This window comes from Acinonyx jubatus, chromosome A3 (genome assembly GCF_027475565.1).
Source record: "Acinonyx jubatus isolate Ajub_Pintada_27869175 chromosome A3, VMU_Ajub_asm_v1.0, whole genome shotgun sequence".
NCBI lineage: Eukaryota > Metazoa > Chordata > Mammalia > Carnivora > Felidae > Acinonyx > Acinonyx jubatus.
The window spans coordinates 106,812,265-106,839,399 of NC_069388.1; the positions used below are offsets into that span (position 1 = coordinate 106,812,265).

The 27,135-nt window shown below is 40.4% G+C and overlaps 2 protein-coding genes across 11 annotated transcripts; one reads left to right on the forward strand and one right to left on the reverse strand.

The window, feature by feature from the left end:
• Positions 1 to 5,677: 5,677 nt before the first annotated feature.
• LOC106978983 (tetratricopeptide repeat protein 39B-like) lies at positions 5,678 to 20,527 on the reverse strand. Of its 7 annotated transcripts, none has more exons than XM_053201006.1 (3): positions 20,187 to 20,527; positions 17,242 to 17,337; positions 5,678 to 7,772 (listed from the first exon to the last, which is right to left on the reverse strand). In XM_053201006.1, exon 3 carries the CDS (start codon positions 7,654 to 7,656, stop codon positions 5,890 to 5,892), a length of 1,767 nt encoding a protein of 588 aa, XP_053056981.1. In that variant the 5' UTR covers positions 7,657 to 7,772; positions 17,242 to 17,337; positions 20,187 to 20,527; the 3' UTR covers positions 5,678 to 5,889. The 7 variants fall into 7 exon arrangements, with proteins under 7 accessions (XP_053056981.1, XP_026889395.2, XP_053056980.1 ...); XM_027033594.2 differs by having other exon boundaries at positions 5,678 to 7,827; XM_053201005.1 differs by having other exon boundaries at positions 17,242 to 17,341.
• Positions 20,528 to 20,610: 83 nt separating this feature from the next.
• On the forward strand, positions 20,611 to 26,719 carry SRSF7 (serine and arginine rich splicing factor 7). 4 transcript variants are annotated; one of them, XM_015076741.3, is made up of 8 exons: positions 20,611 to 20,770; positions 21,790 to 21,970; positions 22,207 to 22,383; positions 23,250 to 23,324; positions 23,408 to 23,518; positions 25,150 to 25,203; positions 25,745 to 25,780; positions 26,421 to 26,719. In XM_015076741.3, the coding sequence occupies exons 1-8, from the start codon at positions 20,743 to 20,745 to the stop codon at positions 26,473 to 26,475; spliced, it is 717 nt and encodes a 238-aa protein (XP_014932227.1). In that variant the 5' UTR covers positions 20,611 to 20,742; the 3' UTR covers positions 26,476 to 26,719. The 4 variants fall into 4 exon arrangements, with proteins under 4 accessions (XP_014932227.1, XP_014932228.1, XP_014932229.1 ...); XM_015076742.3 differs by having other exon boundaries at positions 23,408 to 23,509; XM_015076743.3 differs by lacking the exon at positions 25,745 to 25,780.
• The last annotated feature ends 416 nt before the right edge of the window (positions 26,720 to 27,135 follow it).

The window sequence follows — 27,135 nt, forward strand, 5'->3', positions numbered from 1 at the left end:
TCCAGACAGGACACAAGCTGATAGCAGTGGAAATGAAAAAGAGGGAAAAAAGGAGTAGATTCAACGAATGCTTCAAGGGAAAAATCAACTGGATTGGTGATTGATTAGAGTGGGGCAAGGGCATGTTGAGAACTTTGATCTGTTAACAGATCTTCTCTCTGTTCTTTCCTTCATTCAATAACCCCTCCTTCCTCTTTGTTTTTTCAAGATCTCAGGCCTCCACATAGTTATTATATTTACTAAACTAGATAAGAAATTTCTTCACAGAATAAAAAATGCTTCAATAACACTTCATTTGTTTTTATGGCACAGGAAGGCAACAGTGAGGTCTCTCCTCCAAGCTCTTATAAACTAACCCTAAATGTTAAATAAAATGGATGTGATTCGATCTGTGATTCGTTTGTACAAAGAGACCATCTATTATCTGGATAACCAGAGAATGTGGGGATGACCGAAATTCCAAACTGAGTGACCTGGTTGTATTCTCTGGAAGCCAGACTGGAATGGGATTTTATGTCAGTAAATGGAAACTTAATTATATTAGACCCTACCGGGACAGTCAATACCCCAGGGTTGGTAGCAGAAGGCACAAAAGAACAAAGGTCGGTAAGTAGAAGATTGGGAGGTATTTCTCAAAGACCCTGAATCTGCAAGCGGGGACTTTCCAGAGGAATATACCTATTGTGGGGAACTGATATACTTCATCAGGTCTCAGCTTGGCCCAGAATAGATTTTCCTAAAACTATCTGCCTTCTTGTTCTGATTTGATGCTCCCATGCCTCGTGACTCCCCCATGCTGGTTTTCTAGACACAGTGTTGATCAGGAGAGGTGATTCTTGAGAGGGAAGCGAGCACTTTCTAATCAATAGGAAGGAATAGACCAGAAATCACAAACTAGGGGGCATATCAGGACATGCAGATAGTTTAATATCTGCACAGTTTAAATTAAAAAAAATTTTTTTTTAATTTGGAAGTTGTTATATAGGTTTCCTCTCTCTTCCTCACTAGTTTCTACCACTTTTATTGCTTTTGTTTGGCTGCTCTATATTGTTTACATCAGCTGCCTGATCCCACAGGAAATTGAATTTGCAACTCTGGAATAGTCCCTACTATAAATAAATAAATTAGCAGAGTAAATTATACCTTAATCTCTTGTGGTAAGAACCAGCCTTGGATGTGTCTAGTCAACTCTTGGGCCACTTAAGTGCCAGAAAGCTGGGCTGTGAGTAGCAACTTTACCAAGGAAATGCCAATTCCAAGATTTCCTGTTGGATTTCCATACAGTCTTTTTTAGGTGATTCCTTGGTCTTGTTGCCTTGCCTCCTTCTCATCTGTGCCCTTTTCATACCATTTTTGTAGCTTATTGTTATTTACACATGTGTTGTGGCAGTTACTGTAGGTTGGTTCATTTAATAGTCCTTTCCCACAACCTCCTAATGAGGCTTGAAAGCCGAAACTCAGGGTCACTGGGTGGCTCAGTCGGTTAAGTGCCCGACTTCGGCTCAGGTGCTGATCTCATAGTTCGTGGGTTTGAGCTCCACATTGGACTCTGTGCTGACACCTCAGAGCCTGGAGGCTGCTTCGGATTCTGTGTCTCCCTCTCTCTCTGTGCCCCTCCCCAGCTCATGCTCTGTCTCTCTGTCTCTCTCTCTCTCAAAAATGAATAAAAACATTTTAGAAAATTAAGCAAAAAAAGAAGAAGAAAGCTAAAACTCAATCTGCAGCTTCCCTTGCAGATAGATGGCTATATGAATACTTCTGGCCAGTGAGATATACATGGAAATCCCCCAGAAGGCTGTCCCTTCTGAAATAAAAAGGCAAAGCCTCCTAAGGAGAAAGCCTTGGGCAATCATAAAGAATGAAATCTTGGGGCGCCTGGGTGGCGCAGTCGGTTAAGCGTCTGACTTCAGCCAGGTCATGATCTCGCGGTCCGTAAGTTCGAGCCCCGCATCGGGCTCTGGGCTGATGGCTCAGAGCCTGGAGCCTGTTTCCGATTCTGTGTCTCCCTCTCTCTCTGCCCCTCCCCCGTTCATGCTGTCTCTCTCTGTCCCAAAGATAAATAAACGTTGAAAAAAAAATTAAAAAAAAAAAAAGAATGAAATCTTGCCCTTTGCAACAACATGGATGGAACTAGAGTGTATTATGCTAAGTGAAATTCGTCAAGGAAAGACAAATATGATTTCACTCATATGTGAAATTTAAGATACAAAACAGATGAACATAAGGGAAGGGAAGCAAAAATAATATAAAAACAGGGAGGGGGACAAAACATAAGAGACTCTTAAATATAGAGAACTGAGGGTTGCTGGTGCGGTTGTGGGTGGGGGGATGGGCTAAATGGGCAAGGGGCATTAAGGAGGACACTTGTTGGGATGAGCAGTGGGTGTTATACATAGGGGATGAATCACTGGAATCTACTCTTGAAACCATTATTGCACTATATTCTAACTAACTTGGATGTAAATTAAAAGAATAAATAAATATATTTTTTAAAAACAATGGTGGGCCACAGCTGACAGAGAACACTTCTCTGTCACTGTAATTTGTGTGAGCCCTACATTATACATAGAAAACAATTCTGATACTGAGACTCAAAGCTTTATTAGAAAATAAAGATCTTCAGGGGCACCGGGGTGGCTTAGTTGGTCAAACATCCGACTTCAGCTCAGGTCATGATCTCATGGTTCATGGGTTCGAGCCCCCCATCAGGCTCTGTGCTGACAGCTCGGAGCCTGGAGCCTGCTTTGAATTCTGTGTCTCCCTCCCTCTCTTCCCCTCCCCCGCTTGTGCTCTCTCAAAAATCAACATTAAAAATAATAGTAATAAAGAGCTTCAGCAACATGGGTATTTCTCTGGGAAAAGAAATAAATAATTTATTTAAATGTGTTTTAGGGGCACCTGGGTGGCTCAGTCAGTTGAGCATCCGACTCTTAATCACGGCTCAGGTCATGATCTCAGGGTTCATGGGTTCAAGCCCTGCATCAGGCTCTGCGCTGACGTCATGGAGCCTGTTTAGGATTCTGTGTCTGCCTTTCTCTGCCCCTCCCCGCTCTCTTTCTCACTCTCTCTCTCTCAAAATAAATAAATAAAATTAAAAAAAAAAAGGAGGAGAAAGCTTTGGGATGCCTGGGTGTGTCAGTCAGTTAAACGTCCAACTTCAGCTCATATCATTATCTCACGGTTTGTGAGTTTGAGCCCCACATCAGGCTCTGTGTGGACAGCTCAGAGCCTGGAGCCTGCTTTGGATTCTGTGTCTTCCTCTCTCTCTGACCCTCACCCATTCTCACTCTGTCTCTCTCTCTGTCTCTCTCAAAAATAAACATTAAAAAAAATAGTAGACTTTCAATATATATTTATTTAACCAATTAATAAATTTGCTATTCCTTGGCAGAAGTTGGGACAAATCACAAGACCATTATTTAGGTGGAGAGTTACTTATTTCATAAGTGACCAAGAACAGAAAAAGCAAATTAACAGGTCAAATTTTAGATTGGCAAAGCAGATAACAAAGGGACCTTTGCTGTTTCTAAGAAAGTAACTTAAATCCTCTGCACTGAGGAACAGTGTATTATTCCTACTACTGGTAGTAGTAGTAATAATAAATGTGTATTAACTCAATCTTAATGAACACAGAAAAAACATGAAATAGGAACTATTATCCCTGCAAAGGACACTGAGGCACAGAGGCCCAAGACCATGTGGCTAGCTAGTGACAGAGCAAGGACACAAATCCAGGCAATCAGATCAAAGCCTGCCCTCTTAACCACTATACCATACTAACTAAACAATGGGGGTAATTTAAGCACAGTTGTACATCTAAATTTTTTTAATTTTTTTTTTACATTTATTTATTTTTGACAGACAGAGAGAGACAGCACGAGCAGGGGAGGGGCAGAGAGAGAGGGAGACACAGAATCCGAAGCAGGCTCCAAGCTCTGAGCTGTCAGCACACAGCCCGACGCGGGGCTCAAACCCAGGGACCACGAGATCATGACCTGAGCTAAAGTCGAACGCTTAACCGACTGAGCCACCCAGGCACCCCAGCACAGTTGTACGTGTAAAAGTCTATTTTTAGTTAATGAGGAATGTGCTTTTCAAAGTCAGCTTTTTAAATCTAAGTACTAGCTCCTCATTGTGTTCCAGTTGATTGCTTGGGACACCCAAAGCATTAAAATAATGTGTTTCACTCATGTGTTTTAGCAAACCAGACTTTCCCAGCAAGGTCTGTTTCCAAGGGTGATTTTCCAAGGGAGGACACACACTGTCAGATTTAATGGTCTGGAAATTGAATGGTCTATCCCCAAGGCAGGTAAAGCAATACTGAGCCCCATGCCTACAGCTGCTATATACTCTCAGATTAGCCCACTGACAACAGCAACAGGATAGACACACACGTTTAATTAAGCTGTAGCTCCTTATACCTTAGGGAGGGTAACTAAGGGAGGGCAGGGCAGTAACTCAAATCTCCCTCCATAGGACTAGCCTTTTCTTTTTTCCTACCCAGTGTTATCTATCTTCCCTCCCCTCCTCCTCCAGGTATCTTCAAAGAGTTGGCGGGGGGGGGGGGGGGGGCGGGGGGGCTTTTTCTTCTCTACTCTATGGCAAATTATAGACCCATTTTTGAGCTTCCTAGGGAAAAAGGTAAAACAGACTACTGATCACACAGAGGAAAATATCTTCTCTGCTATAAAAAGCCACTAAAAATTACGGTGTAAGCTCGGTCAGTTAAGCATCTGACTCTTGATTTCAGCTCAGGTCGTGATCTCCCGGTTCAGGGCATTGAGCCCTGACTCAGGCTCCGCATTGACAGCACAGAGTCTGTTTGGGATTCTCACTCTCTCTCTCTCTGCCCCCTCCTTGCTCATGCCTGCACTCTCTCAAAATAAATACACATCAAAAAAAATTACTGTGTAAGAGGGAAAACCAGTCAGAGTCTGTGCTGTTCAGTGCATCATTGTTTTGAAATGTCAGTAAAGACCTTAAATGTTTTTTTCTTTCTTTTGAGTGTAAAAACATGTATAAGGCACTGGGATTCCCAGTGTAGCTACTTTTCATATTTTATTTGCAAGTTGTATGCATTATCTAGTGAGAGGTTAAAAAATGCTTTTTGAGTTTTTGAAAATGTTATCTAATGTAATTGAGAAATTCATAACATATAAGAGAGGGGGTTTACTTTTTTTTTAATTTTTAACTTTTATTATTGAGAGACAGAGCATGAGCAGGGTAGGGGCAGAGAGAGGGGGAGACACAGAATCCAAAGCGGGCTCCAGGCTCTGAGCTGTCAGCACAGAGCCTGATGTGGGGCTCAAACTCACAAACCATGAGATCATGACCTGAGCTGAAGTCGGACACTTAACCAACTGAGCCACCCACGCGCTCCAAGGGAGGGTTTACTTTATAATGTACAGCTGACCCTTGGACAACACGGGTTTGAACTGTGCAGGTTCACTTACATCTGGATTTTTTGTTTGATATGGTACAGCCCTGTAAAGTATATGTTTATGTTATTGGCAGGGCTTCTGGTCAACAGTAGGCTATTAGCGGTTAAATTTGGGGGATGTCAAAAGTTATACGTAGATTTTTGACTGCGTGGGGTCAGCGCCCATAATCCCCGTGTTGTTCAACGGTCAACTATACATCCTTTGACTTTTCTTTTTCAAGAATGGGCATCACTCCATTTGCCAGTCTAAGACATTGCATTTTATAAGTATGGAGAAGGAAAGAGGGAAAAGTAATGGCCAATCCCTTTCTTACTTGTTACTGATCAGATTCTTAGCAGCTGTCTCTTCTTGGATTTCTTCCACAAAGAAATGATTTTTCTACCTGTTTTCTTGCTGGTTGCAGCTACTTCACGCATCATAAACAAAACCATGCTTCGTGTCAAAACCATCACTTTTCTTTAGCTATTTGTTCAAGGGCTATGTGAGCCCTAAACTGTAATCGAGCTTCCATGGAATAGTCTTTGTAGTTTTTTATGTTGTCTAGGTTTTTTGTTGCACTGTCATAATCTCCTTTTAGATAGTAGAGAATTCCTAGTTCGTAGTAAGTATATGGCACCAAATAGTGGTCATATTTTAACAATTTCTCCTTCTGAAGGACACGATTAAAGTAACGCTCAGCCATTGAATATCTGCCCAAATGTTTCAGGCACAGACCTTTCAGCAAATTTAACAGACTTATGTCATCTGTGCCATACTCGGTATTTGGATTTTTTCGTAAGAGGTCTTCTCCTTTATCAATTATCGACAGCCAGCTTGAAATAAGGTCTAGTTTTTTGCTCATGACTCGGAAACCACTCCAGGCGTAAATGAACTCCAGAATGGGCTGTGCTGTAAACCAGCCTGTGGTGGTGCCGTAGCGCTGCCCCTTCTCGGCGATGAACTTTTCTATTGGCACAGAAGTTCCCAAAATTTTGATTCTCAGGCTACCCACTTTCAAGAAGAGAGAGCTTATGTCCTCACTCACTGATTTCACAGAATCTGAAGGGAGCAAGGAGAGTAGCATAGCTTTACTGTACATGTATATTGCCTTAGACCACCTGCTGTTACGAGACAGTAGATCAGCGTAGTGGTGAGCCTGCTTCCAATTCCGCAGAAATATGTGGCACCACATGAGTTCCCAGTAACAGAGGTGATGAACCTGCTTCCATTCATTTTGAATAAAAATGCACTCCTCTAATATTAACCGGGCATTTTCAAAATTTCCTTTCAGCATACTAAAACGTGCCTGAAAAAATTTAAGTATGACACAGTTTGGAAATTTCTGGAGGTAGATCAGGAAGAGATCCTCTACAGCAGAACTGTGACCCTTTTCAGCACCAATAGCTACATAGATGTACGTGTAATAAAAGACTAGAATCAAAACACTTAAGATATTATTTATATGGGATTTGGATGCACTCTCGTGAAGCAGAGTCAAGCCTACCTCTCTATCACCAGAATATCCAACAATATTGAGTAGTTTAAGTGTCTTTGGTGGCACAAGTGATAATACCAGATTGAATGCTCCAAGTCCAAATTTTACTCCTTCAACCAGGTGTCTGTAGGTTTTGCTGTGGTTGTTAGGCATCTGTGTTAATACCTGTTGGCAGTCTTTGTATATTTGGTAACTTAACCCGATGTTGATTGCACATTTAAGAAAACCAAGCATACTGTCATCCTGTATAAATGTGACAGTGGATTTCAGAATCAAACACTCCGCGTAGCAGACTTCAGCATGCAGTTCCTCCTCTTTGATAGTCTTTATTCCCTGTTTACTCACGAGATGAGAAAAATTCATCATCCTAGACTTTCTTCGGAAATTGTTACAGGTTTTCAAAGCTTCCTTTGCAGTAGCCATTCCAGTCTGTATATCCTGTGGATCAAAAGTCAAAACAGCCTTGACAACCATAAGGATATTATAGATTAGAGCATGGTATATGCTGGTTTTCGACCATGGATGAATGAGATTTATGGCATCTGAGAATCTGTTATTTAGAAATAAATACAATCCAGTTGTGCACTCTTCCAGGGAAGATTTTAGGTTCATGGTTGTGGCCACAGGGATCATTTCATAGGCATCTTCAAACTTTTCCTCATCACCTTCTGTCTTACTCAGGACACATGATGTCAAGTCATTCTCTTTATCATTTTCTCTTTTACTTACAGTAACGGACATCTTTGCTTCCCTACTTTGAGACGGGAAATATTTGAAGGGGAGCGATGTGGCCGCAGTGAGGGTAGCTCCTGCTCTCCCGACTGGGCTCACTTCTTCCACGGCCTGAAGTGTCACTGCTACAACCGAGGCAGACAAACTAATAGTGTGGGTGTAGCATTAGGATATTCTCATCTATGCCAGACAAAGGGGGGGGGGGGTGAAGATAATTTATTTACCTAGAAGAAGTACTTCTGAAAAGTTCAAATCATTTGTAATATATAGAAAACACGTGAAGCAAATCATTTGCAAACAAAAAGAGTTCTTTTGTCAATAATACACATTTTCAGAAATGTTAGTGGAGGAAGGCTCCTTCCCTTTAAAAGAAACATGTTTGACTATAGTTGACACACTCCCTGTTTTTTCCCCCTCAGTTTTATTGAGGTAAAACTGACAAAACTGGAAGATAATTAAAGTATGTAACATGATGGTTTGGGGAAATGAGAACATTTTTCTACTCTCAGCAAATTTCACTTATACAAAACAGTGTTACCGACTTAGTCACCATGTTATATATTAGATCCTCAGACCTTATTCATCTTATAACTGAAATTTTGTATTTTTTTTCACTAACCTCTCCCTATTTCACCTACCCTTCCCCCCCAACTCCTTGTTCTTGATGTTCTCATAAGGGGACTTTTCTGCTAGAGGAATACTCTGGGCTGACTTCTGACTGGGAACAGATAAAAGAACCTGGACCAGTGTTGCTCTATGCCTTCTGATTCCTCCTTCTGGAATTGGCCTGTTCAAAGTCTGAAACCAAAAACCAGGAAGCCTGTCTTTTCTGCTCTCCAGCTGCGCCTGGGACCAGGTGGGCAAATCTGTTTAATTAGGGGGTAAAGCATCAGCGAGCCCACTTGGCAGCCCATCACGTCTGAAATCACAGTAACGATCAACTTAATCAAAAAGGTCTTGTTTTGGTGTCCTTCTGCCTGACTCCTGCATCTGGATCCCATTGGTTCTGAACTCAGGCAGGAAAAGGGATGTTATTTATTGATCCCTAACAGGCCATCTCCTCCTCCTCCAACTCTTGTATTCCCTCTCTAGATGGTTGATACTATCATCCGCATTAGATCTCTCTCTCTCTTTTTTACCCCCTCCAAAACCCTGTCAGATCTTCTTGCTGAATGCAGTACCTCTCGTCTTCCAAATCACCCTGGACATTCTTTAACAAGGCTTGTTACTAGCATGGTCAAATGCACAGACTGTGAAGTTAGAGTGCTTAGGTTTGAATCCTGATTCTGCCATTTGCTTGGCCTCACTGTGCCTCTGTTTCCTCACGTGCAAATAGGGAATAATAGTACTTCTACCAAAGAGTGGTTGGCAGGATTAGGTAATTTAATATATTTAAAGTGGTCAGGACAGTACCTGGCATACATAGGAAATACTCAATACTCAATATTATTCTATACACTGCCCCCCAACCCCATAGTCTTGCACATAGCAGATGCTTGCCAAATTATTTATTTTATTTTTTCAAATTGTTTTAAATGAGGTGTGGGATGTAGACTGCTGTGTGTGGGAGTCCCACAGCTTTTGGTGATAGAGGTGGAGTCATCCTCCTATCACTCTTTTGCCTAAAATGTTCTACCTGAAATGTCTTTACCTGTCTGCTTGTCTACTTTGTAAAAAATGTATCCTTTATTTTTTTAAGTTTTATTTATTTTGAGAGAGCGCGCGCGCGAGAGAGAGAGAGGGAGAGAGAGAGCAAACCCCAGAGCACACACATGCATGCAGGGGAGAGACAGAGAAGTAGGGAGAGAGTCCCTGCACCTTCAGTGCAAAGCCCGATGTGGGGCTCGATGGTGGGCCCCACATGGGGCTCTAATCTCACCAAGTGTGAGATCATGACCTGAGCCAGAATTAAGACTGAGCCAGTGGCACCTCTGCTTGTCTACTTAAAAAAAATTTTTTTTAATGTTTATTTATTTTTGAGAGAGACAGAGCATGAGTGGGGGAAGGGCAGAGAGAGAGGGACACAGAATATGAAGCAGGCTCCAGGCTCCGAGCTGTCATCACAGAGCCCAAGGCAGGGCTCGAACTCACAAACTGTGAGATCATGACTTGAGCCAAAGTTGGATGCTTAGCCAACTAAGTCCCCCAGGCACCCCATCTGCTTGTCTACTTTTAAAAGGATCAATCTAGTGGGGCGCCTGGCTGGCTCAGTTGGTAGATCATGCAACTCTTGATCTCAGGGTTGTAAACTTGAGCCCTACATTGGGTGTAGAGATAACTTAAAAATAAAATCTTAAAAAATAATAAAAAATGGATCAATCTAGTGAGAATGGATTAGGGAACAGTAATACTAAGCCAGGAAGATCAGTCAAGTAGGGGGCTTGAGTGGGAGAGGCTGAAGGTACAGAAAGGAACAATTCAAAGAAAAGAAAGCAGAGGGGGATGCACAGAGCACAAGTGCAGGAAGGAGTAGCCTTGGATAAGATGAGAATAACTTCTTGCACTAAATACAAGAGACTTCCTTTCTGTCATTCATTCAATACAGACTGAATTGAGCTCCTTCTATAATACCAAGCACTGTTCTTAGTGCTGGGGATACAGCAGTGAACAAAACAAAGACCTGGCTCCCATGGAAAACAATAAACAAAGGAATAAATAACATGTCAGCAGTTGATTTTTGCTGTAAAGAAGAGTAAACCAGATTAAGACAAAATGAGGAATTTAGAGAGTGATGGGGTGTGAGGTACTTGGTATTTTATGTAGGGCAGTCAGGGAAGGCCTCCCCGATAACGTCACATTTGAGCAGAGATGTAGATGATGTGAAAGTCTCTTGATCTCTTCTTTCAGTCTAAGATAAGTGAACATTCTATGTGTTCCCATGATGTCTTGTGCTTACCTCTATCCTAGCACTTGCTATATATATATATATATATATATGTATATATATATATATATAATTTTTTTTTAAAATATGTCTTCTTTTTGCATCATGTATATCTATCTTCATCACCAAGTACAATGATTGGCACTCAATCATTAAACTAAATTAGCATTAAAAAATTTTTTTTTAATATTTATTTATTTTTGAGATACAGAGTGCAAGTGGGGGAAGGACAGAGAGTGAGGGAGTCACAGAATCTGAAGCAGGCTCCAGGCTCTGAGCTGTCAGCACAGAGCCTGATGTGGGGCTCGAACTCACAAACTGTGAGATCACGACTTGGGCCAAAGTCAGACACTTAACCGACTGAGCCACTCAGGCGCCCCAAAATTAGCATTTGTTGAATGGCTAGGACAGTTTTCAATTTATATACACTAAGACAAATCTAAAACGAAGTAACCATGTAACTGTTAAAACTATGAGACTCAGAAACATGTAACAGTGAATACTACAAAGAATTGATGTCCTGGGGCGCCTGGGTGGCTCAGTGGGTTGAGTGTCTTCAGCTGAGTGACTTCAGTTCAGGTCATGACCTTGTGGTCCATGGGTTCGAGCCCAGCATTGGGCTCTGTGCTGACAGCTCAGAGCCTGGAGCCTGCTTCAGATTCTGTGTGTGTCTCTCTCTCTGGCCCTCCCTCACTTGTGCTCTCTCTCTCTCAAAAATAAATAAACATTAAAAAAAAAAAAAAAAAAGAGGGGCGCCTGGGTGGCTCAGTCGGTTAAGCGTCCGACTTCGGCTTGGGTCATGATCTCGCGGTCTGTGAGTTCGAGCCCTGAGTCGGGCTCTGTGCTGACAGCTCAGAGCCTGGAGCCTGTTTCAGATTCTGTGTCTCCCTCTCTCTGACCCTCCCCAGTTCATGCTCTGTCTCTCTCTGTCTCAAAAATAAATAAACGTTAAAAAAAAAATTAAAAAAAAAAAAAAAAGAATTGATATCCTTAATATAGTAAGAGTTCCTAAAAGTCAACTAAGAAAAAGCACCCCATCAGAAAAATCAGCAAAGGGTATAAATGAATTGCCAATTAGCATAATGTTGAATCTCATTGTAAATAATAAAATACAAATTAAAAAATTATATGCCCATCTTAAAAATGAAATTTGGCAGATTAAAAAAATTCATCCAGTGTTAATGAAGGTGCAGAGAACCAAGTACTTTTGTGGACTTCTTGGTGGGTATATAAATGCTACAACCATTTTGGAGAGCTATTTGGCAACATGTTTTAAAAGCTTTAATTTTTTTTATACTCCTTTTTTAAATGTTTATTTATTTATTTTGAGGGGAAGAGGAGCAGAGAGGGGGAGAGAGAATCCCAAGCAGGTCAGTGCTGTCAGTGCAGAGCCCAACATGGGACTCAAACCCATGAACTGTGAGATCGTAACCTGTGCCAAAATCCAGTCAGATGCTTAATCGAGCTACCCAGGCCCCCCTTTTTATACTCTTTGACCCAACAATTTCACTTATGGAATTATTCTAAAGAAATTATCAGGGATGTACATAAATATCTATACAAGTTATATACACTTCAACGTTATTTATAATACAAAAAGACAAAATAGTCTAAATTTCTTACAAGAGAGGATATTGATGAAATGGAATACTGTGCCAATACTATAATGTTGTGGAGTATTTAATGACTTGGCAAATTGTTTATGGTGTAATGCACTATATTGGTTGGGGTTCTCCGGAGAAACATAACCAATACCAGATATATATAAAATTATATATAAAACAAGGAATTGGCTCATACAATTCTGGAGGCTAAGAAGTCCCAAGATTTGTAAAAGGCAAACTGAAGCCCAGGAGCCAATGGTATAAATCCTAATCTGAAAGCTGGCAGGCTCAAAATCCAAGGAGAGCTAATTTTTCAGTGAGAGTCATAAGACAGGAAAAGACTGATGTCCTGGCTCAGGCAGTCACATAGGAGAAATTCCTTCTTGCTCAGCCTTTTGTTCCATTCAGGCCTTCAATTGATTGGATGAGACCCACCCACATTAGGGGAGGCAATCTGCTTTACTCAGTCTACTGATTCAAATGTTAATCTCATCCAAACACCCTCACAGACACGCCCAGAATAGTGTCTGACCAAATTCTGGGCATCTGTGTGGACCAGTCATGTTGACACATAAAGTTAACCATAACATGTACTATTTGCAAAACTATATGATTTTTTTTCAAAGAAGTGATATATGCATAGGTAAAAATTGAAACTATAAATTCCAGATTATTAATAATGGTGATATCAGAGTGGTGGCATTATGGATAACATTTATATTCTTCACTTATCAACATTCAATAAATATTGAGTACCTACTATATGATAAAGACTATGCTAGGAACTAGCATACATTGGTTAATGAGGTAGATTTGGGCCCTGCCCTCACAAAATTCATAGCCTGGTATTTGTGCTTTTTCCTATTTTATATAATTTCTACAATCAACATATTACTTATAATCGGGGAAAAAAGCTTGTAATAGTTTTGCATGCTTTATCTCATGTAATTCTCACAACGGTATGAGGTGGGTATTACTGTCATTTCTCTTTTATGCATGAGGAAACTGAGTCCAAGTGAAGTTAAGTGGCCTGCCCCAAATTATAGTTGGTAAGTGTAGGAACAGGATTCAAACCTAGGTAGTGGGACTGCAGACCTCACAGTCATTGTCAATAGTACAGCATGAGCTAACTTCTGTTTTTCAAAAGATTGGATTTTTTTTCATTCTGCTTTTCTGTATTTTCCATTTTCTACAACATAAGTAAATTATTTTTATAATTTAAGAAAGTTTTTACATTTTCAATTTAATATCATATGGATAATATTTTTGTGGTTTGTGGGTTTTTTTTGTTTTTTGTTTTTCAGTAGGCTCCATGCCCAGTGTGGGCCTTGAACTCATGACTCCAAGATTGAATCACATGTTCTACTGACTGAGCCAGCCAGGTACCCTTATCCATGTGATCCAATGGAATAACTGAACTAAATACAGAATATACAACCTGCTGTCCAAAATAATTCAAAAATTTGAATGGTATTATGATTATTAGCTTTGAATCATTTTTCAAAGTATCCTTGAACGTATATTATGAATGAATACAAATGAGACAATGAATGTATAAAGCATTTATGTGATTTTTCTGGAACCAAGTAGTAAATTGCAGAGACAGGATTCAATTTCAAGTCTTGTGAATCCCAGGTCATTGCTCTTTTCATTAACCCAGGCTGTATTCATGAAAGAGGTAGCTGGATGACCTTGGGCAAATCACTTAATTTTCCTGATTCTAGGAAGTGATACATTTAAGTTAAGTTTTTAAAGTATGAGTAGATGGGGCCCCTGGGTGGCTCAGTTGGTTGGGCCAATGACTTCGGCTCAGGTCACGATCTTGATCTTGCAGTTTATGAGTTCGAGCCTCGCATCGTGCTCTGTGCTGACAGCTCGGAGCCTGGAGCCTACTTCGGATTCTATGTCTCCCCCTCTCTCTACCCCTACCCTGCTCATGCTCTGTGTCTCTCTGTCTTTCAATAATAAATAAATGTTTAAAAAAATTTTTTTAATAAATAAACTACGAGTAGGACTTTCATAGGTAGGATTGTTTGTAGGAACAATCAAGGAATATTAATATATATATATTTTTTTAAGTTTATTCATTCTTGAGAGACAGAGCATGAGTGGGAGAGGGGCAGAGAGAGAGAGAGACAGAATCCGAAGCAGGCTCCAGGCTCTGAGCTGTCAGCACAGAGCCCAATGTGGGGCTCAAACCATGAACCGTGAGATCATGACCTGAGCCCAAGTCGGATGCTTAATGGACTGAGCCACCCTTGAGGCGCCCCTCAAGGAATATTAATATTAAAGGATAAGAATAGCATAAGGAAAGCGGCAGAGGTTTGTCCCAAAATGAGCAGTTTGTGTTTTATTTGTAAAGTGAAAAAAAAAAGAGTTAATAAATATAAATACTTAGTATAGTGCCTGGCACATAGTAAATGCTTAATGAATACTAACGTTTAGTAAGATATTTGGGGGCTAGAGCTCTCTTTTGATATGAGAGAAAAATGATGCCCAGAAAGTTTGTGACAGATCTAGGATAACATGATTAGTTAATAATAAAGATGAGAACGTATGTTGTCGGACTTCCCAATTCAACATTTTTGCCACTTCACCATATTTATGCTGGAATATGGCTGTAAACACAGGCTGAGAAGTGATCACGGACTGTGGGGAATTATACTCTACACCAATGATTTGCAAATTGCTGGAGACTGTTTTTCCAAAGGAAGAACACGCAGGCTAACATATTCAGTACTATATCAAAATTATACACTAATTGGGATGTCCAGTTGGCTCAGTTGGTAGAGCACGCAACTCTTGATCTCAGGGTCCCTGAGTTTAAGCCCCACATTGGGCGTGAAGTCTAGTTAAAATTAAAAATGAATAAATAAATAAATAAATAAATAAAACTTATATACTAATTATAAGTGTTATATCTGAATTAGTGAAAAGTTAAAGGATATTTTGAAAGAATGAAATTCTATATATTCTAAAGTTTGTGTGTGTGTGTGTGTGTGTGTGTGTGTGTGTGTGTGTGTGTAGGCTATAAATGTGCTTTATTAAAGAAAGGAAACAACATATTGCCAAACTGACCCTCAGATGTATTGTATTACTTCACATTCTGATGTGTATAACTGCCAATTTCACTGCACTCCTGACAAAAATAGCATGTTGTTTTAATTTGCATTTAGGATAGACGTTTTTCTTCTTCTTTGTGGTTTTTTTTCTTGTTTTTTTCTTTTATTTTTTTATTGAGTGAAGTCATTTTTTTTAAAGTAAGCTCTAGGCCCAACATGAGGCTTGAACTCAAGACCCTGAGATCAAGAGTCACATGCTCTACTTACTGAGCCAGCCAAGTGCCCTGTCATTCTTTGTTCTTAACTAGCAATTCCAGACTCTTGGACTTTGAGAACTAGGTAGATCTGAGAAATACTGGGGGATGGAGGGCACAAACATTTTTCTATCAAGAAAACATGAGAGGCATCTGGGTGACTCACTGGGTTAAGCATCTGACTCTTGGTTTCAGCTCAGGTCATGATCTCATGGTTTGTGAGTTCAAGCCCTGTGCTGGGCTCTATGCTGACAGCGCAGAGCCTGCTTGGGATATTCTCTCTCTCTCTCTCTCTCTCTCCTTCTCTCTCTGCCCCTCCCCTGCTCACATATACTCTCTCTCAAAATAAATAAATAAACTTAAAGAAAAAGAAAGAGAGAAAACATGAGAGGGGGGCCCGGCTGGTTCAGTCAGAGAAGCATGTGACTCTTGATTTTGGGGCTTGAGTTCAAGCTCCACGTTGGGCATAGAGATTACAATAAACACATAAACAAACAAACAAATAAAATAAAAAAAGAAGACATGAGATTTAAAAAAATTACTTAGCATCCTTTCATTAAAAAAAAAATGCGGAGGCGCCTGGGTGGCTCAGTCAGTTAAGCAGCCGACTTCGGCTCAGGTCATGATTTCGCGGTACGTGAGTTCCAGACCTGCGTCAGGCTCTGTGCTGACAGCTCAGAGCCTGAAGCCTGTTTCAGATTCTGTGTCTTCCTCTCTCTGACCCTCCCCCGTTCATGCTCTGTCTCTCTCTGTCTCAAAAATAAATAAACGTTAAAAAAATTTAAAAAAAATGCGAAAAGGAACATTTAAAAGAGTAAGAAAGACATAGTCACAGAGTAAAAGATGGCTTTTTCAGGAAAGAGTGGTTGGCAATATTTCCAATTTTTCTGGAATTGGGAGATATTTTTATCAAAGTTCTGACAGTCCTTGTGGGAAGATTTGGGAACCACTGCATTCGCCATGCTACAATTCTTGGTCTTAGTCTCATTTGAAAAACGAAGTGGTTAGACTAATGATTTAATACAATTCCTCCTGTTTCTCTGTGTTCCAAACCATTTCTTTCATATGCAGTCTAAACTCGTCTATTTGAGTTGCAGTGTATGTACCCATTTGTCACTGGCTTGAGAATAGGTTTTCTACTTGCCTTTTTAAAAAAAGGTGTACTTAATCTTATAGAAATTAGCTGCAAAGACTAAACTTTGTAATAAAAAGCAACAATCTCCCCATTGCTCACGAATACGTTATCTCCCCATTCCACAGACAAATGCTCTTGCGTAGAACCTTTAAGAAGGTTTCAGCATTTGATTTGTGGATTCCTGTAGATATACTTTTCATGAAGAAAATTTCTTCTTCTGAGTTGTTACTTCTTATATGCGTCAGATTGTTTTTGTCTCTGTGGACAGGGTCAAAGGAGAAAAGTGACAATTCCACTTAGAGGTCGGTAAGTGAAGAGACAAAGATGTCTTCGGAGTGGCTACGTAAGGCTGGTCACCATATTTCAGGGTCTTCTCCCCAGCTTTGCCCAAATAAAACTTCAGTTTTGTCAATGCACCCAAGTCATATCAAACTTTGAGCAACTGACAAAGGTTAATCAAACCACCGCTCCTCTCTCTCCTCCTCCCCCTTCTCCTCCTAACATTTCTTGAGCACTCAATATGTGCTAGACAGTGGGCAATGTTATTTGCCTGATTTACCTTGTCTACGTCTAACAACTCTCTGAGATGGGCCACTACTATCAAAGCCTATTTTGCAGATGAGGAGGCTGAAGTGGGCGGAGATTAGCTACTTACTCAAGGCTAGGCAGCTAACCAATAGTGGAGCCCGGCTTCAAACCCAACTCTGGCACACTCCACGGAGCTCCTCCTCTTCATCACTACACCCACCGCCTGTCTTAAGGAAAAGATTCGTGAACAAAAATCATTTTTATTGTTTTACAGTAGAGAATATTCGTTTCCAGGGACTAGAAGGTCAGTATCCAAATATTAAATAAGGGAAGTCAATGGTCTTGAGCATCTTTAAATACAACTGGAAGCTGGCTGATAACATAGGTTCTCTCCTATCTGTGCTGAATGAATTGCTCAACTCTGTCCACACTAGGCTAGCTCTTCCTAGTTAAGACAACAAGCTGACCATTAATTAGTTTCATTAATCCTTCTTTAGAGAAGGAGCAACTTAATTGACATAACTGGTTAGGGTTGGATGGTTTTACAGTTTCACACTTTTTAATACAATCAGGCATTCCTCAGAAAGCCTCATTTTTCCTAGATTGTTTTATACTCCTAAACTACGCATTTAGGTATTATTTGTATCAGGGGAGCACTCTTGCATCACATTTTTGCTCTTCATTCCTTGAAGTTGATCAAGGCACTAGCGTTCTTTAACTGTTGCTCTCCCTACCCCATCTCCATATTTCAGTACTGACTGTAGTTCAGTACTTAGCTAATGAAAAGTTAATTTCTTTATACAATATGAAAGAATTAGAAACATGCCTCTGAGGATTTTTCCTTCCTAGAATTTCGTAAAAGCATCCTAGACAGAACTGAAGATTATGAAATGTTGAAAAAAGAAAAGAAAGTTGTACTTGAATACAGATCTTTGGACTGACCCACAGTACATAAATTTACAGCACATCCATGAATACATATTAAAAGACTAGTGTTTGTAAGTACAGACTATTTCTTTATATTAAAAATAGTACATGTACAAAAGGTCTAAACTTGTTTTTGTTTTAAGGTTTCCACATGCAAGCTAAAATAGTGGCAATGATTTAAAAGTGAAACTAAAATGGAGAAGAAAATATGATAGAGTTAACTTTTTCTTTAATGCTTTTCTGGAAAAACTGAATCTAGAAAAAGCAGATAAATTTTGAAAGCTGCTGTAAAAGAATTAAGAATGAACTCACCCTTTCCTAAACTAATAACATAATCAGTTTTTAACAACAGTAACATGTTAAGCATTACTCAAAATTGCATATTAGGAAATCTTAGAATATTCATTGAATTAAGTAGCTTTCATATTCCAGTTAAATCAGGGAACGTCATCCTAATTTAACACACAATCCTATAGGCAAAATTTATATGGCTGAAACTGATTTCAAAAGAAATCAGTAGGAATAGAAGTACTCCATACAATAATATCTCCCTGATTTGGATTGATGTTTAGTGAAAAGAGCTGGTTATGTGTCAGAGTGAGTGTTCAGTATAATAGTGTGTGGAAATTCTATGAGGGACTATTGTTTTTTCATGGTGCCTAGGATAGCAAACCCAGCCTAGAACTGGCCCTCCTTTAATAGAGATAAATAACATGCAATTAGCTTATCAAAGCACCTAGAGAGGCAGGCAAGCCAGTCTGGGTTTACCCCTTTTCCTTTAATGTGCTTGAAAGCAGTTTAAGTTGGAAAATTGTTTCTTTTCTTATTTTTATACCATTACTTTAAAAATTCTCTTTAGTACAGCAGACTTGGTATTCAGAACAAAAACTATTTACTGAGGCCTAATAGTATAATAAGTACTATCTTTCAATAAGTTACCTACAGTTTGCCCCACAACAATTTTCATAAATTCTTAATAAAAGAAAGTCAAATTAATGAGGCTTGACAGGATTGATAATGTCTTTCAGGGATATATAAAAAGATCTTTATCATTTAATCCTTTGAGAAGAACCCTGCCCGTTAAGTAGATAACAAAGATCAAGGAGACTAAGAGAGAACAACTATAACATATTTTATAGAACTTCTATTTTCTTGCTAGAATTTTCTTGCAATGTATACACTTTCCATAATTTGAGAAGTCTGAAAAAAATATATGAATTTGTAGCATTATCAGAAGAGGATCCATACTTTATTCACCAACTAAATCTCCTTTCTCCTGTACTCTGTACCACATACCTATATACATCACATTAAGTTACAAATGAGAAACATAAAACTACAAATACCTAAGGATTTCATCTTTCATGTGAACCAATCCAACTCATATATTCCAAATATTCATGATGAATTGTCTTCTGTGTGTGTGTTTGTGTGGCTGGTGAAAAAGAAGTTGAATCTGTTTGGCAGATACATTGTATAAAATCAAAACTGAAAAATACAGCATAGGAAGTATAGTAATATTGCAATAAAGTTGTGTGACAGATGGTCACTAATGGTGAACATGGAGTACTTACTATAACGAATTGTTCAAACACTATGTTGTACACGTGAAACTAATGTAACATTGTATATTACTTAATAAAAATAAAAAATCAAGTCAAATTTGATTTTTCAGTGATTCTATCTAAAGAAAAGGTTTACATTTATTTTATGAAGAGAGTGGCTGAGCAGCAAGGCTTATTAGTCAAAGACAATTTAACAATGTCTCAGTGCTCAGGATATGAGTATTAGTGGATGAGATGTGATACTATAATACAAAGCAGAAAGCACTAGAAAGGAAGCACAAATAACTCTGTGTGCTTCAAATGCAAATAATTTCATAACTGCCACTAGCTAGAACGCTTTAAGGATTTAGGGCTTTTGCACAATTTCAGTATCACCGGAAAATAAAACAAAGTACTCCATTCCTTTGTCCCCCAGACTCCAAGAACTCGGACCGTGTTGATGAAAATTGGTTCTGAAGGGGCTGGAGGGTCGGTGCAGTCCCTGGGGGCGCCACTCCTTTTTGAGGCCCATGGTGCAGAGACCACGACACAGAATGGCGGGGTTCATTGGAGTTCTCACCCTGGCCAAACTCCCGATTACCTCTGATGAGCCTCAAAGATGACTGGGCAGCAGTTTAGGCCAGGTCCCCCAGCAGAAAGGCGGCGACAGCTGCAACATCAGCGGTTAAATTTTACAGCCTTTCATAACGCCGGTCTTAGAGGTACCTATAGTAAGATTGCTAGAGGTGGGGGTCCCTAGTACGGGGAAAGAAGGGAGGGAGAAGGGAAGGAAAATGAGGAGGGTACAGGAAAAGGGGGAGAGGAGGGGGCGGGACACCGCGGGGAAGTCCGAGGGTTTACTGGCTAGATCTGGCGTTCCCATGGAAACGTATCCCTCCGCCCGACCCAGCTTCTTAGCTTCATCAGTTCCCTCCGCGCGGCTTCTCTACTGTTTCCGCCCTGCTCCTTTGTGCCGCGCAGAACGTCGAACTGACGCATGCGCAGAGAGACCCAGCCGCCGCATATATAAGCGCAAACTCAGCTCTTCCTCGTAGTGCCGCTGGGACCGTTGGCGACTGGTCTGGTCTTGTGGCTTTTGTATTACTCATTCCTTGGGCACTGCGAGCTAAAAGAGCAGAGCTCGCGGGCCAGTCATCATGTCGCGTTACGGGCGTTATGGAGGAGGTAAGAGGCCAGGGCCCGGTAAGGGACGTTGCTGTGACTATAGTGAGTATTGCGAGGCCGTGGGGTTGGCGCGGCGGTTGGGAGACGGTTATTCCGCGTGCGTAATGGCGGCTTCGGCGCACACCATACGAAGCCGGAGGCAGCGGGGGCGGGGTGTCGAAGGCAGCCTGGGGATGGCGGGTGGAGGTCTGTGGTGGGTTCCGTATTCTTGGGCGTTTTCGTCTTCCACCACAGCCCAAGGCAGGCCCACGATTACTGTTTTCCTGTTGCCCTTCTTCGAGCCGCCCGCCTGCCCCCCACCCCCCCTCCCTCGGCTGCCATTTTGCGCACATTGACGAGCATGGTGGCGCATTTCCTTGGCGCTTTCCCGCCACTTTAGCAGACAGATCTGGTCCCAACTGTAAAACCGAGGGTGAATTTCAGACTGGACAAAAGTGTGGCAGCTTCGAGCTGCGCATTCTCGTCAGACAATCGGTCGAGTTGTGGAGTGGGAATGGAGACCTAATCTTTTCGTCTGGCGGCTGCTTTCTTTTCTCTTTTAGCTCTTTCGAGCGCGGTTTATGGCTCTGGGGCGGGGAGCTGGAGTCCTGGGCGAGCCAGCGCCTGGGGCTGTTGCCGCGGAGGACGAGAGCCGGCGCAGCCCAGCTCTCCTGGTCCGGCCCCAGCCCGGGCCCGCCCGCCGCCGACGCTGCCGGCCCGCGCGCTCCCCGCGCGCCCGGGGCTGCCGGGACCCGGGGGCGGGGCGGGGGCGGAGCCCGCCCCACGCCGCGGACTCTCCTACCACGTGTCTGCTTGTGTTTTGGAGGTCGTCTCCCCGTTTGAATGTTAAGAACTTTGCCTTACGCCTAGCTTTCCGGAAATTTATGAGCCTTCCTGGTTTTAATACTAAATCCTTGATAGAGCATTAAATAAACATGCATTGTACAGTCTTAAGGTTGGCCTGTTTGGGACAAAGTGTTCACTCAAACTTAGGCAAAATTTTGCATAACGTGCGTTCTTGTATTTGCGTTTTTAAACAGAAACCAAGGTGTATGTTGGTAATCTGGGAACCGGTGCCGGCAAAGGAGAGTTAGAAAGGGCTTTCAGTTATTATGGTCCCTTAAGAACTGTGTGGATTGCAAGAAATCCTCCGGGATTTGCCTTTGTGGAATTTGAAGATCCCAGAGATGCAGAAGATGCAGTGCGAGGCCTGGATGGGAAGTAAGTAAGATGTTGGTCATGAAACTCAGCCTTTATTAGGATATTCCTGTGGGCTGGGTAGCGAGCTAGCTAAATAGTTAATCCTAATTCTACATACTTGAGAAGGGGGAGCAAAGTTGGAGTCGGAAGGGTTTATAAAGAGAACTGAAGCTTCTGAGGTTAGAGTGGAAATTTCTAAATCTAGAAGTCATTTGTATTTTCTTTAGCATTAGAAATTTGTTGCCTTTCTTTTATAGGGTGATTTGTGGTTCCCGAGTGAGAGTTGAATTATCAACAGGCATGCCTCGGAGGTCTCGTTTTGATAGACCACCAGCCCGCCGTCCCTTTGATCCCAATGATAGATGCTATGAATGTGGCGAAAAGGGACATTATGCTTATGATTGTCATCGTTATAGCCGGCGGAGGAGAAGCAGGTATTTATTTTAATAAAGGAATGGTTGGTATACTAGTTAATCAGTAATTTTTTTATTAGCAAGGCAGAAACTAGTATTTTTCTATAAACTTGAATGTTAATTGTACAGGTGTATTTTACAGTTTTTGTTTAATTAAACAAATGCTAATATATTAATAATCAACCTGGTCAAAACCTTTCAGGTTTCTTCGTTTGAGTCAGTCGCCTTGATTCAGAATGTCACGAGCCTTATGATATCATGCTGAGGCGCCTTGCAAATCCGACAATTAAGATCCTCCTAGACCTTGAGGTGATCAGCATAAGAGGCCAGATCCCCTCGAGTCATCTACACCTAGCTTCACCTTATTCTTTAAAGGGCAGAAAATTTGAGACGGTGATCGCCGTAACAGTAAATTTGGCTTACAATTGGGGCCCCCTCCGGTTTAGAAAGAGGAACACCAGATTGACCACATTCCCAACTAGAAAAATCTTCTTGCGTCAATCAAGCCTCACCTGGCTCATTTGGCTGTCAGTTTGATCGTCGTTAGATTGAAGAAAACATCTAGATGCAGCGATCGGCTATAGATACTTCTAGATCGTCTAGATCTACTAGACCATGGGCCAAAGAGGGTCGACCTGCAAACTTGCAAGGTTTATTTTAAATACACATTACAGTGTTTTATATTATGTAATTCTAAAATGTAATTCAGCTTTTAACAAATCTTTTTTTAGGTAGTTAAAAAAAAAAAAAAACTAATAGGCCCAGAGTTTATTTCCAAATGAGACACTAAATTTAAATAGTTTGAGATTTGGTTTCAGCAGAGGCACACAAACTCTCAAAACGAGTTATCATCTGACATTCTTTTTTTTCCTAACTTAATAAAATAGGTCACGGTCTAGATCACATTCGAGATCCAGAGGTAGGCGATACTCTCGCTCACGCAGCAGGAGCAGGGGAAGGAGGTGAGAAATATTATCTAACTGAAGTTTTAACAACTGATAAACTTTAATTGGGCATAAGACTTAAGCTTTGATTTATTTCTTAGGTCAAGATCAGCATCTCCACGAAGATCAAGGTCTGTGTCTCTTCGGAGATCAAGATCAGCTTCACTCAGACGATCTAGGTCTGGTTCTATAAAAGGATCGAGGTATTTCCAGTATGTAACACTTTCTTTCCCTTATTTGTATTTGGTTTGTCACGTCTTAATGACTGCACTTTAAGACTATCTTAAAGACATAAATGAAGTGGTTTGCATCAGAAAATATTTTGGTTTCTAAAAGTTGAATTTGTACATGACTTGCATCTAAATGGATATTATCCTAATTGTACAGATCAAGAAAAGACCACAGATTTTTAGAGGCTTGTTTGAGAGGCCATGGTAGAGGAGGGTCCAAAGCACAAATTCTCAAGTCATTCCAGTGCTTCTTAAAGGTGATAGTTGCTTGATTTCTGCTGGAGGCCCATTAGAACCAGGGGTAGACTTAGAAGCAAGTTGAGACCTAAATTTCTCCTATTTGGAATGAGAGGGTGAATTTGAGACTGGGAAGTTGTTTAGGGTAGTAGTTGTGTACATGTGGGTGGATATGGCTTATTTAACCACACACACGCTAGAATGTAAGAAATTAAAAATCAAATTAGAAACCTTAGGGGTGTTTTGACTCCTTTTGTAGAAGGCCTTTAAATTAGGTGCAGAAATGGGTAAGATTCAGGTGCCTGGGTGGCTCAGTTGGTTAAGCATCTGACTTCAGACTCAGGTTGTGATCTCAAGGTTCGTGGGTTTGAGCCCCATGTGGGACTCTGCTGACAGCTCAGAGCCTGGAGCCTGCTTCAGATTCTCTGCCTCTCTGCCCCATCCCTGCTTGCGCTGTCTCTCTGTTTCACAAATAAGCATTAAGAAAAATTAAACGGGGAAAAAAATACATAAATCAAAAAAATTAAATGGGTAAGATTTTATAGAATATAAGGAGTTGACAAATACTACGGTCAAGTCACTAGTAGTGTATGCCATTGTGAGTTAGTGCTGTTCGATAATAGCACAAGATCTGTAAAATGCAGGGATTCTGAAACTTGTGGTCCACTCCAGAAAGCTCTGGACTCTAGATGAATGAATGCATTAATTTGATTGCAGGACTCTAATGTGTGTATGTCAGAGGCTGTGGTTTAGTTTGTGTGACAAGTGGTCCTGAACCACGAAAGCTTGTTGATGATCTAAGAATAAAGTCTTAACCCATTTGTGACTTTTCATTGAGGTTATTACCTGAAGAATTGAAATCTCAGTTTAGGGGTCTGTGTAATGTTGAATTTGGTTTTGAGATCTACAACTAAACCAAACGATACCAGTCTTAAAACCTTTTCTTTCTCTTGGATACTATATACTGTTTAAGAATGTTGTACAGGAACTGTGACAACCTAGCTCACTGAGTATGGTAGAAACAAATAATTGAAGTGCTGGTGCTTCTTTATTTTGATCTTGTTGAAAGTGTAATCATTTGTTCAGTCTTAGGCCGATGTAAGTTAAGAGTTGTGTCTTGCTTAGTCTTTTGGTTTTTTTTTTTTTTAAGTACTAAATTAAACATTTTTTAGGTAATCTCTTCACCCAGCATGGGGCTCGAATTCCCAACCTTGAGATCAAGAGTTGCATGCTCTCCTGATTCAGCCAGCCAGGCGCCCTGTGTCTTGCCTAATTTTAGCTTCTCTGTTCTTAGTTTACCTAATGTAGTGCTCAGTAGTAGGTGTTGAAGGATGTTACTCCTCTGAACTAACAATGCCATTTTTCTTTCTATTAAGATCCCGGTCGAGGTCAAGATCAAGATCTAGGTCTCTTTCACGACCAAGAAGCAGGTAGGGTAAAAATCTGATTAATACTCTTCTAGTTATATGGCACCAATATCCAAAGAGTTCAAAGTGTTTTGAATTGTTGAAATCTCAAGTGTAAACTCAGAACCTAGGTGTTCGTGGAAACACAGAATCTTACTAGTAAACCAAACATTAGAACTTGGTTTGTACATGGCCTATTCTGACTGACTTCCTGGACAAGAAAATGTCAAGCTATAGAGAGAAGTTTGTGACTTTGGGGTTATATTAAGAGGCCTTGTTAGAACTGATAGGTGCATGGAAAAAAGCATTCTGAGGTCATTGTGCTTGAAGTATAGTGTAAAAATTAATCATGATACAATAAAGTAGTTCACTCATTTTATGAAGAACAGTTGTTGGAAGATTGGCTTTTGGTAGCAAAAACTGGTAGGCTCTCTTTCAGTTGAACTGCAGCCTGACCTTTTAATATTAAGCTCAGCGCAACCTGGGGGTTCATTTCATGATACTGTGATTATAAGAAAGGTATTTGGTAGTACTTTTCTTAATAGAATTTCTCATGTTTTGACAGCCGATCAAAGTCCAGATCTCCATCTCCAAAAAGAAGGTAAGCTAAATAATTTGTTGCCAAATCTTAACTGTCAAGTATGGCCTCTGCAGAGTTTGTTTGCTTACTGCTTGCTTTGCAGGCTTTGAGCTCTTTGGAGAATTGGTGCTATATATATATACATATTCTTGTTAGTTACTAAGTTTCTTAAATGATTGCTTTTCCCACTTCAAGTTGAGATTAATGTTTGGATATTTAGTCACAAAACCTTAGGATGATTATTAAGAGGCTTAGTCCTGTAAACCTTTAAGTGTAGAATTTCACGTTAAACATGGGCTTTTTCCTCCACGTGGGACAATAGATAAATGAAGTACCCACATGAGGGGAAAAAAATTGTAGGTTGAAATCTTAGAGCTAAAGCATTATCTTACTACTTACTTGCTACTTAATGATCGAAACCCCAGAATTCAAATACTAGTTTTCTTTAACTTGTGGTTTTAGCAAGGAGGCTGTGAAGCCTAATCTTTAGCAGGGACAAAGGATTTGTATGTAAATCTTTTAGGTAATTTTTAGATCTCTGCTGTATATTACTTTTGGCCACCTAGGAGTTTACTGAAATTGAGTTTTGTCCTGATACGTACATAACAGTAAATTTTAGTAGATACTAATCAGTTCCAAACTTAATTGTTTTTCTTTTTAGTCGTTCCCCATCAGGAAGTCCACGAAGAAGTGCAAGTCCTGAAAGAGTGGACTGAAGTTCTCAAGTTCACCTTTTAGGGAAAAATTATTTTGTTTACATTATTATAAGGGATTTGTGATGTCTGTAAAGTGTAACCTAGGAAGGGTATTTCAACCATCTAATCAAAATGGATCTGGATTATTGCTCTGTAAATTCACAGCAGTAAGATAATATAAATTTTTGTTGAATGTATTAACATCCTATGGTCTGAAAATGTGGGTTTTTATTTGGCACATTTAAATAAAATGTTTCTAACTAGATTTTTGATTTGTGTTCAATGTTAATACTCAGTTTAAGATTCAGGGGTAAACCTTGATATTAACTATTCATACAGATCTATATTCATTAATGGTGTTATTTGAGTTGTGAACATCATTAGCTGTAGTATACATACACTTGGGGAATTCCTTTTTATCCTTAGAGCTGTGGGTAAGATAAGAACTCAAGTCCACTTAATAGCTTAAGTGTATCTGACAAGTCCCTAAATAATCTGTTGGAGTTGGTATTACTAGATAATAGCAAGCTCTAACGATCTCAATTTGTCAACCTAGAGGATCACTGCTTCCAAAGGCTTGTTAGTACAGTAACTAATTGAGGTTTTCAGGCTATGAGATGAGATGGTGTCAAATCAGAACTCCTGACTGATTTTAGTAAATTCTACCCAATGTTCTTTTGT